The sequence below is a fragment of the Centropristis striata genome, chromosome 15, assembly GCF_030273125.1.
Source record: "Centropristis striata isolate RG_2023a ecotype Rhode Island chromosome 15, C.striata_1.0, whole genome shotgun sequence".
Lineage (NCBI taxonomy): Eukaryota > Metazoa > Chordata > Actinopteri > Perciformes > Serranidae > Centropristis > Centropristis striata.
In genome coordinates this window covers 37,167,332-37,185,750 of record NC_081531.1, presented here as the reverse complement: position 1 = coordinate 37,185,750, position 18,419 = coordinate 37,167,332, and the positions used below count along the sequence as shown (strand labels likewise).

General features: G+C 39.4%; 1 protein-coding gene across 1 annotated transcript in view; it reads left to right on the top strand.

Moving 5' to 3' along the window:
* The window catches only part of rxfp2a (relaxin family peptide receptor 2a), a 51,387-nt gene that overhangs the window by 29,823 nt on the left and 3,145 nt on the right, over nt 1-18,419 (top strand). Inside the window, exons 12-18 of the mRNA XM_059351111.1 lie at nt 2,710-2,784; nt 6,038-6,109; nt 6,189-6,260; nt 6,769-6,998; nt 11,495-11,640; nt 12,308-12,403; nt 17,194-17,362. Of these exons, the coding sequence (XP_059207094.1) occupies nt 2,710-2,784; nt 6,038-6,109; nt 6,189-6,260; nt 6,769-6,998; nt 11,495-11,640; nt 12,308-12,403; nt 17,194-17,362 (860 nt within the window). The remainder of the gene's footprint in view (nt 1-2,709; nt 2,785-6,037; nt 6,110-6,188; nt 6,261-6,768; nt 6,999-11,494; nt 11,641-12,307; nt 12,404-17,193; nt 17,363-18,419) is intronic.

The window sequence follows — 18,419 nt, the reverse complement described above, 5'->3', positions numbered from 1 at the left end:
AGAGACCTGGAGCATCCAGACTAGAGACCCTGAGCATCCAGACTAGAGACCTGGAGCATCAAGACTAGAGACCTGGAGCATCCAGACTAGAGACCTGGAGCATTCAGACTAGAGACCTGGAGCATCAGAGACTAGAGACCTGGAGCATTCAGACTAGAGACCTGGAGCATCCAGACTAGAGACCTGGAGCATTCAGACTAGAGACCTGGAGCATTCAGACTAGAGACCTGGAGCATTCAGACTAGAGACCTGGAGCATCAAGACTAGAGACCTGGAGCATCCAGACTAGAGACCTGGAGCATTCAGACTAGAGACCTGGAGCATCCAGACTAGAGACCTGGAGCATCCAGACTAGAGACCTGGAGCATTCAGACTAGAGACCTGGAGCATCCAGACTAGAGACCTGGAGGATTCAGACTAGAGACCTGGAGCATCCAGACTAGAGACCTGGAGGATCCAGACTAGAGACCTGGAGCATCCAGACTAGAGACCTGGAGCATCCAGACTAGAGACCTGGGGCATCCAGACTAGAGACCTGGAGCATTCAGACTAGAGAACTGGAGCATCCAGACTAGAGACCTGGAGCATTCAGACTAGAGACCTGGAGCATCCAGACTAGAGACCTGGAGCATTCAGACTAGAGACCTGGAGCATCAAGACTAGAGACCTGGAGCATCCAGACTAGAGACCTGGAGCATCAAGACTAGAGACCTGGAGCATCCAGACTAGAGACCTGGAGCATCAAGACTAGAGACCTGGAGCATCCAGACTAGAGACCCTGAGCATCCAGACTAGAGACCTGGAGCATCAAGACTAGAGACCTGGAGCATCCAGACTAGAGACCTGGAGCATTCAGACTAGAGACCTGGAGCATCAGAGACTAGAGACCTGGAGCATTCAGACTAGAGACCTGGAGCATCCAGACTAGAGACCTGGAGCATTCAGACTAGAGACCTGGAGCATTCAGACTAGAGACCTGGAGCATCCAGACTAGAGACCTGGAGCATCCAGACTAGAGACCTGGAGCATTCAGACTAGAGACCTGGAGCATCCAGACTAGAGACCTGGAGCATTCAGACTAGAGACCTGGAGCATCCAGACTAGAGACCTGGAGCATCCAGACTAGAGACCTGGAGCATTCAGACTAGAGACCTGGAGCATCCAGACTAGAGACCTGGAGGATCCAGACTAGAGACCTGGAGCATTCAGACTAGAGACCTGGAGGATCCAGACTAGAGACCTGGAGGATCCAGACTAGAGACCTGGAGCATCCAGACTAGAGACCTGGAGCATCCAGACTAGAGACCTGGAGGATCCAGACTAGAGACCTGGAGCATCCAGACTAGAGACCTGGAGCATTCAGACTAGAGACCTGGAGCATTCAGACTAGAGACCTGGAGGATCCAGACTAGAGACCTGGAGCATTCAGACTAGAGACCTGGAGCATTCAGACTAGAGACCTGGAGGATCCAGACTAGAGACCTGGAGGATCCAGACTAGAGACCTGGAGCATCCAGACTAGAGACCTGGAGCATTCAGACTAGAGACCTGGAGCATCCAGACTAGAGACCTGGAGCATCCAGACTAGAGACCTGGAGCATCCAGACTAGAGACCTGGAGGATCCAGACTAGAGACCTGGAGCATCCAGACTAGAGACCTGGAGCATCCAGACTAGAGACCTGGAGCATTCAGACTAGAGACCTGGAGCATCCAGACTAGAGACCTGGAGCATCCAGACTAGAGACCTGGAGGATCCAGACTAGAGACCTGGAGCATCCAGACTAGAGACCTGGAGCATCCAGACTAGAGACCTGGAGCATCCAGACTAGAGACCTGGAGCATTCAGACTAGAGACAGTATATTAATAATAAGGGGAATTCTCAGCAGGATAAACAACAGAAGTATTTAACAGATAATTGTTTTAATTAAATTCTTGCAGAAATCTCCAAAATGTCCGATGTTTTAGAAAGCAAACCACATCATGGACATCTCTGTGGTGTTCCTCAGGGTCTTGGTGTACTAATGTGGTATTTTTGATCCTGCAAGTATATATTGATAAGAAGGGGATTTGTAACTAATTTTCCAGAACAAAAGCATGCTAAAATAATCTGAGAAATGCAATTTATTTTAATTTGAATGCATACCCATGTTCTCAGTAGCTGCACTGCACTCTATGTTTCTCCAAAATGTCAATGGACTTTTCTCTGGTGTTCCTTAAGGTCTTGGTGTCTTAATTTTGGATTTTGGAGGACTTTTTGACCATTTTTATTAATTCCCGAGTAAAGAAGATAGTAATGGTATCAACACAAAACTGCTGCAACAATTTATGAGACATAATTGAGCCCAAGAACCGATTTCATTATTGTTGAATGATCTTCCCTAAATCATATCCATCAGTTATAGATTAAAGAATCTTTAGGTTTCAGCTTTCAGGTGATGTATAACACCTAAACATCTGTCCCAGTTCTCTATAAAAGTAGGGTGTAATGTTAAGGGTTGAGATATAATCATAAACATGCAATACATTTGCAGGAATTCTCATAAAAGTCAGTAAAACTGGATTTCAGTGTTGTCTTAGAGTGACGATGAAGGGTGGAGGTTTAATGGAATGAACCTGCTGTAGTTTCATTTGATTAACTTAATTCAAAGTGTAAATCTGCATGTTTCTCATTTCATTTCCTGTTTTAAAATGTTCTCTGTGTGTTTAGGAATCTGTCCAGCAACAGGATCAGGGAGCTGCCGAAGAACACCTTTAAGAGTCTCTCCAAGTCCCTCCTCAAACTGTGAGTCACTGATGAGGATTAGTGTTTCAGGTTCAGAGAACATTAGATTTTATCTTCCTGCTAATCCTCCCGCAGGAAGGAATCTCAGGGAACTAAAGGGAGTCTGATGCAGAACAGATTGCTGCCAGAGGTTTTATCCTAGTCTAGTTAAAGAAAAACCCAAGAGCTGAAACATTTAAAGGCCATGAGAGTTACACAGATTAAATAATGAGTATCATATTTGTTTCATTTCAGGGTAAGAATCTGGTTTGTATTATGAGTCCGGTACATTTACACACATATACAAAAAACCAGCAAAGACGTTAAACAGAAATAAAACATAATTTCTGCTCTGTTCTCTGAGATTTAAATATTTTTTTACATTCATGTGAAAATATTCTTAAAAATTAAAAGCTCATTGCTCTTTGAAAGGGTGCACTTGGATTATAATCCTATTATGTTATCATATCAGCAGCATAAATTGTTATTCCACCCAACCTTTCCCTTTTTCTGTCTACTACAGCTGTACTATCCAATATTCTGTAGAAAGAAAAAAGAATTAAAGCAATTCATTACAAAAAAATTGTAGGCCTATACTTTGGCCCTATAAAAAGCTGATCAATCACAAATTATTTGACTGCATGCAAGTGTTTATTTAGTTTAAAATACCATATTGCTTAAACGAATTAAACTACCTTAGCCCTGGGGAACCCCGGCACTGAGCCCTGGGGAACCCCAGCACTGAGCCCTGAGGAACCCCGGCACTGAGCCCTAGGGAACCCCAGCACTGAGCCCTGGGGGACCCCAGCACTGAGCCCTGGGGAACCCCTGCACTGAGCCCTGGGGAACCCAGCACTGAGCCCTGGGGAACCCCTGCACTGAGCCCTGGGGAACCCAGCACTGAGCCCTGGGGAACCCCTGCTGTGAGCCCTGGGGGACCCCAGCACTGAGCCCTGGGGGACCCCAGCACTGAGCCCTGGGGAACCCCTGCACTGAGCCCTGGGGAACCCCTGCGGTGAGCCCTGGGGAACCCCTGCGGTGAGCCCTGGGGAACCCCAGCACTGAGCCCTGGGGGAACCCAGCACTGAGCCCTGGGGGACCCCGGCACTGAGCCCTGGGGAACCCCGGCACTGAGCCCTGAGGAACCCCTGCACTGAGCCCTGGGGAACCCAGCACTGAGCCCTGGGGAACCCCAACACTGAGCCCTGGGGAACCCCAACACTGAGCCCTGGGGAACCCCGGCACTGAGCCCTGGGGGAACCCAGCACTGAGCCCTGGGGAACCCCTGCGGTGAGCCCTGGGGAACCCCAGCACTGAGCCCTGGGGAACCCCTGCGGTGAGGCAATGCAAAGTAGACAGCTGTCCACGCCAGGATACACTGAATGAGCGTCCATTCATGTAGGAATCAAAAAAACATTATAATTATAATTTAAAAACATATTGTTTTACTGTAACTGTGTAACTGAAGAACTATTTTGTGTTCTTTGTGCGTAGATTTTGTTCGAACAAATAAAGAAACTTTGAGTGCCAGAATATTTGTGAAAACTGCATAAATGGGTGAAAAAACAGTTCTTAAGAATGGTTCTTGAATGAGGCTCATTGTTAATATTTTACCATGACTTAAACTGAAAACATCCTTCAACGTAGCGTGAGATCTAAAAAATCTACATCTGATTCACATTATGTTGCTTATGACACTTGACATGATACTTTACAGAGGACAGAACAGTTCACATCAGACTGCACTAACAGCTGACGATGATAATGATGATCCCACACACACACACACACACACACACACACACACACACATGCAGGTAAACACACACGGGAATAGAAAGCGTCTGGGTTGTTGCCAGTTTCTTGATTGAGCCATGAATTCTCTGACATTTTGCTGAGGGGAGAAGAAATCCAAGTCGTCCTCTGAGATTCTCAGTATTTTCCAAGTGTTTAACTCAAAAACTGGAGGAACAGCAAGACTACTATCTTTTCTTTTTCTTTTTTTTTTAAATGAGCGGGATGCCAAAAGTGATCATGGAATTAATGCTGTAATGATTCACAGCTGGCAACAGCCACATCACCGAAGAAATGATCATTGATTCAGTTTTTCCTTTTCATGCTGTGTGTCTCCGCAGAATGCTGCTTTAAAACAGTGATTCAGAATTATTGTGATATATCTATATGTACAGTACTGTGCAAAAGTTTTAGGCAGGTATGAAAAATGCTGTAAAATAAGAATTCTTTCAAAAATAGAAATGCTAATAGTTTTTTTTTATTAATTAACTAAATGCAAAGTGAGTGAACAGAAGAAAAATCTAAATGAAATCGATATTTGGTGTGACCGCCCTTTGTCTTTAAACCAGCATCAATTCTTCAAGGCAATTTACCTGCCAAAGACTTTTGCACAGTATTATAGTATATATAGATAATGTATTCTGTATTCAGAGTCAGACGGAGAACATCTGGAGTCATTCAGCCAGATGTTACATTCAGCCAGGTGTTACCTTCAGCCAGGTGTTACCTTCAGCCAGGTGTTACATTCAGCCAGGTGTTACATTCAGCCAGGTGTTACCTTCAGCCAGGTGTTACATTCAGCCAGGTGTTACATTCAGCCAGGTGTTACCTTCAGCCAGGTGTTACATTCAGCCAGGTGTTACCTTCAGCCAGGTGTTACATTCAGCCAGGTGTTACCTTCAGCCAGGTGTTACATTCAGCCAGGTGTTACCTTCAGCCAGGTGTTACATTCAGCCAGATGTTACATTCAGCCAGGTGTTACCTTCAGCCAGGTGTTACCTTCAGTCAGGTGTTATATTCAGCCAGGTGTTACATTCAGCCAGGTGTTACCTTCAGTCAGGTGTTACATTCAGCCAGGTGTTACATTCAGCCAGGTGTTACCTTCAGTCAGGTGTTACCTTCAGCCAGGTGTTACATTCAGCCAGGTGTTACCTTCAGCCAGGTGTTACATTCAGCCAGGTGTTACCTTCAGCCAGGTGTTACCTTCAGCCAGGTGTTACATTCAGCCAGGTGTTACCTTCAGCCAGGTGTTACCTTCAGCCAGGTGTTACCTTCAGTCAGGTGTTATATTCAGCCAGGTGTTACATTCAGCCAGGTGTTACCTTCAGTCAGGTGTTACATTCAGCCAGGTGTTACATTCAGCCAGGTGTTACATTCAGCCAGGTGTTACCTTCAGCCAGGTGTTACATTCAGCCAGGTGTTACATTCAGCCAGGTGTTACAGGTTTATTGAGTTTGTCATCATCTGTTTCTTGTTGCAGAAATATCTCCCACAATCCCCTTCTCCACATTCACCCCAGCCACTTCCATTACCTGACACACCTCCAGTCTCTGTGAGTGCACACACACACACACACACACACACACACACACACAGAGGAACCCTGCTGTATTGTCTCTGTTGTCCTTCAGGGCGCTGGAGGGGATCGAGATCTCAGACATCCAGACGAAGATGTTCCTGCCGATGAAGAATCTCTCCCACATGTTCGTATAATCACCTTCCTGACCTGTGAATGTCTCTTTATCTTTGTTCTTCTCACCTTCCTTACCTGTGAATGTCTCTCTATCTTTGTTCTTCTCACCTTCCTTACCTGTGAATGTCTCTCTATCTTTGTTTTTCTCACCTTCCTTACCTGTGAATGTCTCTTTATCTTTGTTTTTCTCTCCTTCCTTACCTGTGAATGTCTCTTTATCTTTGTTTTTCTCTCCTTCCTTACCTGTGAATGTCTCTTTATCTTTGTTTTTCTCTCCTTCCTGACCTGTGAATGTCTCTTTATCTTTGTTTTTCTCACCTTCCTTACCTGTGAATGTCTCTTTATCTTTGTTTTTCTCTCCTTCCTTACCTGTGAATGTCTCTTTATCTTTGTTTTTCTCACCTTCCTTACCTGTGAATGTCTCTTTATCTTTGTTTTTCTCTCCTTCCTGACCTGAGAATGTCTCTTTATCTCTGTTTTTCTCACCTTCCTGTTTGCTGATTTCCTTTCCTCTGCAGCTACTTTAAGAAGTTCCAGTACTGCTCCTACGCGCCTCACGTCAGGTCCTGTAAGCCCAACACAGACGGCATCTCGTCCTTCGAGGACCTGCTGGCCAACGTGGTGCTGCGCGTGTCCGTCTGGGTCATGGCCTTCATCACCTGCTTCGGGAACCTCTTCGTCATCGGCATGAGGTCGCTGATACGAGCGGAGAACAACCTGCACGCCGCCTGCATCAAAGTCCTCTGCTGTAAGTAAACACACCCTGTAACCGGTTATTTGTAGAGAAATAGTAGAGAAATACTGAAATGTATGTAGGACGCCATGCTGCAAGTTAGAGTAGAGGTTACGCACTAACAAACAATAAACTATCTATCTATCTATCTATCTATCCATCTATCTATCTATCTATCTATCTATCTATCTATCTATCTATCTATCTATCTATCTATCTATCTATCTATCTATCTATCTATCTATCTATCTATCTATCCATCTATCTATCTATCTATCTATCTATCTATCTATCTATCTATCTATCTATCTATCTATCTATAGTAGATATATCTATCTCAGTCTCTTGCTATGATAAACGGTTTATTTTGGGTGATTTTTCAAAGATTATGTACTTGTTTGCGGTTCAGGGGACGATACAGGTAAGATGTAAAGCATCCTGCATTAACATATTAAATTAAATTATCCATGTGAGATATATGAATTAAAAATCTCACACCAGAAGGAGAAAACAATTTGCACAAATAAAGAGCCTCGGGTTGTGAGCTTTAACAGTAATTAATGCAAGAATTCATTCTCAGCATCATAATGATTATTATTATTCCCCTGAGATGAAAGCAGGATCTCCATACTACTACTGTCCATACATACTGTTTCCTTTCATAATCTATGTTTTATAATCCACCGACATCTTTATTGATCCTCTTAGTTTTATAGAGAAAATTAAATTACAGCCAGGAAGAAATGTTTCTAGTGAAGTCAGTTTAATTGATAAAGCACCAAACCGATTGGAACAGACAACATGATAAAGACTGAGGAGATGTATGAAATGGAAAATGAATTCTTACAGAATAATTATCAGGCTGACTAGTTTTATGCCACGCATGAAAGCGAGATGAATTTCCATTCCTTTCTTTTTTTTCCTTTTTGGTAAAATTAAAAAGCTTGTCAAATTCATTTTCAAAAAGTCTTTGAAGTGTTATTAAGATTAATCTCAAAGTAATCACAAAGAAGAAGTCTTATTCCAAATAATAATGACACCTAGAAAGGATGGTTTTCTTTTTATATTAAAGGGAAAAGAACTTGAAAGGACAGAACATTTTAACAGACTGAAGACCTTCATGAAGCTTCTCTCTGTTTGTCTCCTTTCTAAGTTTTACTGTCTGTGTTTGTGGGATCCAGCTGCTTCTCCTCTTTTTCTTTTTATTCTTCCTCCAGGCTTCACTCCTTTATATCTGCACACTTTTATTCATGACACATATTTTTAAAACAATTCTCTAGCTCTAACCAGTGGAGAAAAACACTCTGTTAGACTGAAGATGTTGAAAGAATAACAGGCAACACTAAATCTATTGTCACCCATTTAACCTCTATTATATTGGAAAAAAACAAGGCAATTTTAAGTTTAATAACAAGGCTTTATGAACATAAATGTGCAATCATGATGCAAAATCATCAATAGCTTTTTTACAGACACAAACAAGAGAGCTCGGAGTTGTAGTTCTATACAAAGCACCTTCCAAAACCAAAGTTACAGTTATAGTTATAGAAAGTTAACATCAGGAAATAACAATATAAAGGGAATACAACAGTAAAAACTACATAGAAGACAAGCACAGTGAATAAAATATAAATAAATGTGCCATTGACTTTAATTAAAAAATCTGGAAAAAATCTGAATTTTATTCAAAATCAATGTTTTTATTTATTTATCGATTTTAAGCTGCATCGTCATCTGCCAGTAAATAATTCAACTGTTTGTTTGCCTGAAAAATCTGCGCGACAATAAACAACTTAATTTATTGGAGGGCCGTCCAATAATCTAATCCTTATTTCCTATTTTCCATCCAAGTCGACATTTATTCAGCAAGAAAACCCAAAAGATGTTGAAGCACTGAGTCCTGGTTTATTAAACCAGTGATTCCGCCTGCAGAAATAGTTCTCTGTGGTGTATTTTAATGAGAAATGTACTGGTGTTAACAGTGTGTAATGGTGTTAACGGTGTGTACTGGTGTTAACGGTGTGTACTGGTGTTAACGGTGTGTACTGGTGTTAACAGTGTGTAATGGTGTTAACGGTGTGTACTGGTGTTAACAGTGTGTACTGGTGTTAACAGTGTGTAATGGTGTTAACAGTGTGTACTGGTGTTAACAGTACTGGTGTTAACAGTGTGTAATGGTGTTAACAGTGTGTACTGGTGTTAACAGTACTGGTGTTAACAGTGTGTAATGGTGTTAACAGTGTGTACTGGTGTTAACAGTGTGTACTGGTGTTAACAGTGTGTAATGGTGTTAACAGTGTGTACTGGTGTTAACAGTACTGGTGTTAACAGTGTGTAATGGTGTTAACAGTGTGTACTGGTGTTAACAGTACTGGTGTTAACAGTGTGTAATGGTGTTAACAGTGTGTACTGGTGTTAACAGTGTGTAATGGTGTTAACAGTGTGTACTGGTGTTAACAGTACTGGTGTTAACAGTGTGTAATGGTGTTAACAGTGTGTACTGGTGTTAACAGTGTGTACTGGTGTTAACGGTGTGTACTGGTGTTAACAGTGTGTAATGGTGTTAACGGTGTGTACTGGTGTTAACGGTGTGTACTGGTGTTAACAGTGTGTAATGGTGTTAACAGTGTGTACTGGTGTTAACAGTACTGGTGTTAACAGTGTGTAATGGTGTTAACAGTGTGTACTGGTGTTAACGGTGTGTACTGGTGTTAACGGTGTGTACTGGTGTTAACAGTGTGTAATGGTGTTAACGGTGTGTACTGGTGTTAACAGTGTGTACTGGTGTTAACAGTGTGTACTGGTGTTAACGGTGTGTAATGGTGTTAACGGTGTGTACTGGTGTTAACGGTGTGTACTGGTGTTAACAGTGTGTAATGGTGTTAACAGTGTGTACTGGTGTTAACAGTGTGTACTGGTGTTAACGGTGTGTAATGGTGTTAACGGTGTGTACTGGTGTTAACAGTGTGTACTGGTGTTAACAGTGTGTACTGGTGTTAACGGTGTGTAATGGTGTTAACGGTGTGTACTGGTGTTAACGGTGTGTACTGGTGTTAACAGTGTGTAATGGTGTTAACAGTGTGTACTGGTGTTAACAGTGTGTAATGGTGTTAACAGTGTGTACTGGTGTTAACAGTGTGTACTGGTGTTAACGGTGTGTACTGGTGTTAACGGTGTGTACTGGTGTTAACAGTGTGTACTGGTGTTAACGGTGTGTACTGGTGTTAACGGTGTGTACTGGTGTTAACAGTGTGTAATGGTGTTAACAGTGTGTAATGGTGTTAACAGTGTGTATTGGTGTTAACAGTGTGTACTGGTGTTAACAGTGTGTAATGGTGTTAACAGTGTGTACTGGTGTTAACGGTGTGTACTGGTGTTAACGGTGTGTACTGGTGTTAACAGCGTGTACTGGTGTTAACGGCGTGTACTGGTGTTAACGGCGTGTACTGGTGTTAACGGCGTGTACTGGTGTTAACAGAGTGTACTGGTGTTAACGGCGTGTACTGGTGTTAACGGCGTGTACTGGTGTTAACGGCGTGTACTGGTGTTAACGGTGTGTACTGGTGTTAACAGAGTGTACTGGTGTTAACAGCGTGTACTGGTGTTAACGGCGTGTACTGGTGTTAACAGTGTGTACTGGTGTTAACAGTGTGTACTGGTGTTAACAGTGTGTAATGGTGTTAACAGTGTGTACTGGTGTTAACAGTGTGTACTGGTGTTAACGGTGTGTAATGGTGTTAACAGTGTGTACTGGTGTTAACGGTGTGTACTGGTGTTAACAGTGTGTAATGGTGTTAACGGTGTGTACTGGTGTTAACAGTGTGTACTGGTGTTAACAGTACTGGTGTTAACAGTGTGTAATGGTGTTAACAGTGTGTACTAGTGTTAACAGTGTGTAATGGTGTTAACGGTGTGTACTGGTGTTAACGGTGTGTAATGGTGTTAACAGTGTGTACTGGTGTTAACGGTGTGTAATGGTGTTAACAGTGTGTACTGGTGTTAACGGTGTGTACTGGTGTTAACGGTGTGTAATGGTGTTAACGGTGTGTACTGGTGTTAACAGTGTGTACTGGTGTTAACGGCGTGTACTGGTGTTAACAGGGTGTACTGGTGTTAACGGTGTGTACTGGTGTTAACAGTGTGTACTGGTGTTAACAGTGTGTACTGGTGTTAACAGTGTGTACTGGTGTTAACAGTGTGTAATGGTGTTAACGGTGTGTACTGGTGTTAACAGTGTGTACTGGTGTTAACAGTGTGTACTGGTGTTAACAGTGTACTGGTGTTAACAGTGTGTACTGGTGTTAACAGTGTGTACTGGTGTTAACAGTGTGTAATGGTGTTAACAGTGTGTACTGGTGTTAACAGTGTGTACTGGTGTTAACAGTGTACTGGTGTTAACAGTGTGTACTGGTGTTAACAGTGTGTACTGGTGTTAACGGTGTGTAATGGTGTTAACAGTGTGTACTGGTGTTAACAGTGTGTACTGGTGTTAACAGTGTGTACTGGTGCAGGTGCAGACTGTCTGATGGGCGTCTACCTGTTCTTCGTCGGCGTGTTTGACGTGAAGTTCCGCGGTCAGTACAACCGGAACGCTCTGCTCTGGATGGAGAGCGCCGAGTGTCGGACCATCGGATTCCTGGCCATGCTGTCCTCAGAGGTACTGACCACCTGCACACACACACACACACACACACACACACACACACACACACACACACACACACACACAGCAGCACACACAGCAGCACACATGCAACATCCACCTCTGTTGTTTCTGAGCTGCTGTTACACACTAATGCAGCTTTTACACTGATTCCATATCAGCTGTTTATCAGCAGCGTCCAGCTGTACGCTCTGAGGGATCATCTGATCATCATCTGCTCATTCTGCTCATCCTGCTGTGTTACATGAATACAGGAGGGAACACATTCACAGCAAATAGCCAAATAGGAGAATTATCGTCACGCCATGCCATTAGGCCAGAAAATACTTTTTTTTTTTACGTTTTACTCATGTTGGCTTTTCCTGCTAAAGTGGCAGTGTTATGGAAATGATTGATTTTCACTCTGAGACAATAAAAACTCTGATGGCTTATGTTGAAATGTTTATATAGAGAGTAGTTTATATGGGGAGAAAGCAGGTGTGATTTCAAGTCACTTCTGACAAACCAGACCCGTGTCGTGGTATTTATCCAATAACATCGTGCTAATGGCTATTCTGAGAACAATAATATGTGTATTATTACCTAGAAGAGTTGATGGAGTGAAATCACATGTCAGTGATTAAAACCTGTTTCTGCAGGACTGACAGTCTGTTCCCACCAGGTGTCTGTTCTCCTGCTCACCTACCTGACGCTGGAGAAGTTCCTCGTCATCGTTTTCCCCTTCAGCAACCTGCGGCCAGGAAAGCTCCAGACTGTGGTGAGCTGCTTCTATATTAACACTCAGAACCCCAACAAGCTGTTTCAGGGCTGTTTCTGCTCTTTTTAGATTTACTCACTGTGGCCTTGTATTATTATTATATATATATAATCTGTAAGTCCTGCAGCTCTATGGAATCAGCACAATCATTGCTAGAAGCAGGAACAACTCAAACATGTCTTTGTGCAGAATAACAGCTATAATGTCATTAAAAAAAATGCAAGTTGAATTTTTTATTTTAAAAAATTGAGGGAAAAGATGGAATTTATACAACAAGTGTCATGAATATTGGGAGAAAAAAATCTTGTTTCCATTTTCCAGCCTCTCCTGTCCTCTCAGATTTTCAGCGAATGTTTTTAATGTGATCGTTGGTCTCAGCAGAATCAATAATGGTTTCAGAATTTAACGGTTTTAACAGGATCTAGTTATCCCAAACACTTTATTTTTATTTTTTTAAATGACACATGTAGATTAAAGTTTTTTGACACAATTTTAGGCTTCGTTTTGGTTCCTTTTTCTAACAGAAAAACTATCCATTCCTCTTGTTTGTGCTGTTTTTAGCAGTTCACTGCTCACTTGCTATAAATAAATAAATAAATAATAAGATGCTAAGTTGTGACCTTTGATTTGATTTGATTTGATTTGATTGTAATTGTCAGCACCTTTTGCTTGTGAAAAACATTTAATGAGAAAATTCTTAGAAATCGACACAGATATTGTCGACACAGAAAAGTTGAAAAAGATTAAAGTGCCTGTTGTTGTTTTTTTGATGGATTTATTTGGATGGTGTATAAAGCTCCCAGCTGTCACTCAAAGCAGCCATGCCCTTAATTATGCATAACTTTAATTTTGCCTTTTAAGAAAGCTAAGATAAAAAAAAAACCCTGTTGGATGAAGTCTGCACCAGGAGACTCATGTTGTTTGGAGTCATGTTTGTTTTTCCTGTTAAGGCTTTTTAACACTGTGCTCTATTATTATCTATTGGATCAGCCTCAGTAAAGGAGGAACTGCAGCTTCTGGCACTTGGTGCAACTTTGTTCAGGCAGAACATCTGTTTCATTTATTATTTATTATTATTTATGCTCCTCAAAAAACACCTCATTCATAACTGATTCATAGTTGATGGAAGTTATGTCTCAGAGTTTGAGGTTTTTAAACATAACCCCTGGTTCTGGTGCCTAAAATCAGTGATCATGATCTTTATAATGTATAATGTAATATAACAGCACTCGTTATGTCACATTTGGTAGAATACAGGTATTAACCTTCATACAGTCTATGGTATTAACCTTTATACAGTCTATGGTATTAACCTTTATACAGTCTATATTAACCTTTATACAGTCTATATTAACCTTTATACAGTCTATGGTATTAACCTTTATACAGTCTATGGTATTAACCTTTATACAGTCTATGGTATTAACCTTTATACAGTCTATGGTATTAACCTTTATACAGTCTATGGTATTAACCTTCATACAGTCTATATTAACCTTTATACAGTCTATGGTATTAACCTTTATACAGTCTATGGTATTAACCTTTATACAGTCTATGGTATTAACCTTCATACAGTCTATGGTATTAACCTTTATACAGTCTATATTAACCTTTATACAGTCTATGGTATTAACCTTTATACAGTCTATGGTATTAACCTTTATACAGTCTATGGTATTAACCTTTATACAGTCTATATTAACCTTTATACAGTCTATGATATTAACCTTTATACAGTCTATATTAACCTTTATACAGTCTATATTAACATTTATACAGTCTATGGTATTAACCTTTATACAGTCTATATTAACCTTTATACAGTCTATGATATTAACCTTTATACAGTCTATATTAACCTTTATACAGTCTATATTAACATTTATACAGTCTATGGTATTAACCTTTATACAGTCTATATTAACCTTTATACAGTCTATATTAACCTTTATACAGTCTATGGTATTAACCTTTATACAGTCTATATTAACCTTCATACAGTCTATGGTATTAACCTTCATACAGTCTGTGGTATTAACCTTTATACAGTCTATGGTATTAACCTTTATACAGTCTATATTAACCTTTATACAGTCTATGGTATTAACCTTTATACAGTCTATATTAACCTTTATACAGTCTATGATATTAACCTTTATACAGTCTATATTAACCTTCATACAGTCTATATTAACCTTCATACAGTCTATGATATTAACCTTTATACAGTCTATATTAACCTTTATACAGTCTATATTAACCTTTATACAGTCTATGATATTAACCTTTATACAGTCTATATTAACCTTTATACAGTCTATATTAACCTTTATACAGTCTATGGTATTAACCTTTATACAGTCTATATTAACCTTTATACAGTCTATATTAACCTTTATACAGTCTATGGTATTAACCTTTATACAGTCTATATTAACCTTTATACAGTCTATGATATTAACCTTTATACAGTCTATATTAACCTTTATACAGTCTATATTAACCTTTATACAGTCTATGGTATTAACCTTTATACAGTCTATATTAACCTTTATACAGTCTATATTAACCTTTATACAGTCTATGGTATTAACCTTTATACAGTCTATATTAACCTTTATACAGTCTATATTAACCTTTTTACAGTCTATATTAACCTTTATACAGTCTATGGTATTAACCTTTATACAGTCTATGGTATTAACCTTTATACAGTCTATATTAACCTTTATACAGTCTATGGTATTAACCTTTATACAGTCTATGGTATTAACCTTCATACAGTCTATGGTATTAACCTTTATACAGTCTATATTAACCTTTATACAGTCTATATTAACCTTTATACAGTCTATGGTATTAACCTTTATACAGTCTATATTAACCTTTATACAGTCTATGATATTAACCTTTATACAGTCTATATTAACCTTTATACAGTCTATATTAACCTTTATACAGTCTATGGTATTAACCTTTATACAGTCTATATTAACCTTTATACAGTCTATATTAACCTTTATACAGTCTATGGTATTAACCTTTATACAGTCTATATTAACCTTTATACAGTCTATATTAACCTTTATACAGTCTATATTAACCTTTATACAGTCTATGGTATTAACCTTTATACAGTCTATATTAACCTTTATACAGTCTATATTAACCTTTATACAGTCTATGGTATTAACCTTTATACAGTCTATGGTATTAACCTTTATACAGTCTATATTAACCTTTATACAGTCTATGGTATTAACCTTTATACAGTCTATGGTATTAACTGAGACAAACCTGCACTCAGGTGAACTGATTAAATGTTAAAGGTTTCTGTGACACAAAAGACATTTTTGGCCGAAACTCAAACAAACGTAGGGTTGGAAAAAATGATGAAGTGATCATATTTAATATCCAAGAGGTCAGCTCAGCTGTGTTATCATAATGTTCTGCAGAAACACTTCCCTGGCCTTTATTCAACACTATGTGTAGCGTTTCTGGAAACCCATATTACATTTTCAAATGATTTGTTTAAAGCAGTGGTAGCTATTCTTATATTTAGCCTTAGTTCTGTTTCAGATGCCTTTTATTAATCTTTATCATATTCAGTCAATCTCATCCTGTTTTTTATGCCATGGCACTGGGGGAGCAATGTGTTTTAGCTCACTGTGACGTCACAAAACACAAAAATTCAAGAATTAAAGGAAGTTTATTGTGATGTAATGATTTTAAATAATTTAAAAAAGAATAGAAAATCCAAGCAGTCAAAGGCAACTTGACTTTACATCATCATGTTGTGTAAAAACCTTCTCTGACTGCTGTTTAACACCAAACTATATAACTATTATATACTATATAACTACTATATAAATACTATATAACTATTATATAACTACTATATACTATATAACTACTATATAAATACTATATAACTATTATATAACTACTATATACTATATAACTACTATATAACTATTATATAACTACTATATACTATATAACTACTATATAAATACTATATAACTACTATATAACTCATAATGGTCACACACTGAACACTCATCTTGAAACTGTCTCAGATCTCTGAGCTGAGCTGAAGCTTCCATGTTGTAGAATCTGTAGCTTGTTTGCAGCAACATCTATATTTAAACATTGTTTCCTGTCCAGGTGTTTTCTATGAGACTGAATCGACAGAATGTGCAGCAGCCTGGCGGAGCGGTGATTCTAGTTGTTTCTTGACTGTTTTATTACTAATATTCATACTCTGAAGCTGTGAGGAACTCTGCCACCTTCTTCCCTCCTTTTCTCTCTCAGAGAGGCTCCATGCAGCACAAAGAGTTCTAATATATATATATATATATATATAATACCACACTGTGAAATGACTCCACTAGAAGGAAAAGTCTTGCATTCAAAACTTACTGAAGTAAAAGTACAAAAGTATCAGAAAATGTATCTAAAGTAAAAGTACTCGTTATGCAGAATATTATTATTTGTGATGCATTTATGTAAGCAATGGTTTCATTTTCACAGCAGGGCTCATTTTAATGACTTCATATACTGGTATGAGGTTTTATTTAAACTTCACTTTAAATGTATTATATTTTTTATGTTAAATCTCTGAAGTAAAAAGTTCAATATTTGCCTCAAGATGTATAAAGTTCCATCAGATGCTCCAGTAAAGTCCAGGAACCTCTAAATATTACTTCAGTAGTTACATTAAGTCAACAGGAGAAACTGGAGAAATGTTGTGAGTTCTGGTCCTGAACAGCATGTTTGTGGTCCAGGTGGTCCTGGCCTCCATCTGGGTCCTGGGCTTCTTCATCGCCGCGGTCCCCCTGATGAACGAGGACGTGTTCGGGAACTACTACGGACGTAACGGGGTCTGCTTCCCGCTGCACTCTGACAGGCAAGAAAAACCTACTGCCAAAGGATATTCAACAGGGATTTTTCTGGGTAAATTGGAGAAATAAATCTGATATACTAATTATTGTTCATGTGAGCTTATTTTCAGCAAATTATATTGATTATAGCAATTAGCAGAAAAGGTCATAGCAGCTTTTTTTATGTTTGTTATGTAGCACAAATGTTGAGTTGCTGAAACTAATTCAATAACTGTTCCTGCTGCATAGAGAGAACATCTTTGTGTGGTGACCAACCAGCAGAACAAGCACTAGTGATCAAATTAATTTAATAATAATTTAATATGAACCTTCTGCATGTAATCACATGATTGAATGAGGTTATTAGCGGTCCATCCAGAGGTTTTTGATCAGTGGATTAATTGACTGCTGCTGTTTGGTTACATTTCTCTTTTAGCTCCAATCAGTTTAGGCTCCAAAACTACTGTTAGCACTAAAATAAAATGTGTTTATGTGGTTAGATTTAGGTAATAAGCATCATGGCTTGGATTAAACACCTTAAAAACTAGTTATTAATGAGAAAAACTACACGGTTGAGTGTAGTAGACTAATAAGGTACTTTTATTCTACATTTTAAGCCCTAATCATGCCCACAGACCTTCCTCCTTCCTGCTCGTTGTCGCTGTTATAGACCCTCTAATCAGAACTTTAGCGTTATACATGCAGAAGAAGCTTTAACCACAGGGAGCTGTGATCTGTTCTCAACGTGTCCTGCTGTGTGCTGGGCTGCCAAAACCGTAAATGTACCAATAAAAGTCCTCATTTTATACATTACATTCTGATTTCATACACTTATATATACATTTTTATCCTTGCCTTTCCCTGAGGGAAGTGAAAAAGTTCTTTTATCTCTATGATAACAGCTGTAACACACATTCAGTGGTTTCTGGATGGGTTTAAAAAAAAAAAGTGATATATTGTTGTTATGCAAGGAATTACAGCTGAAAATGATGCAGATTTATTTTTAGACATTTCAAAGCCATGTGAGCCCATTTAGAGAAACCAACCAACAGCATCACAGTGATTGAGCTGCTCTACAGAAGAACACCATGGCTCCATGTCTGTGTTTTTATTACTCCATGTTCTCAGTC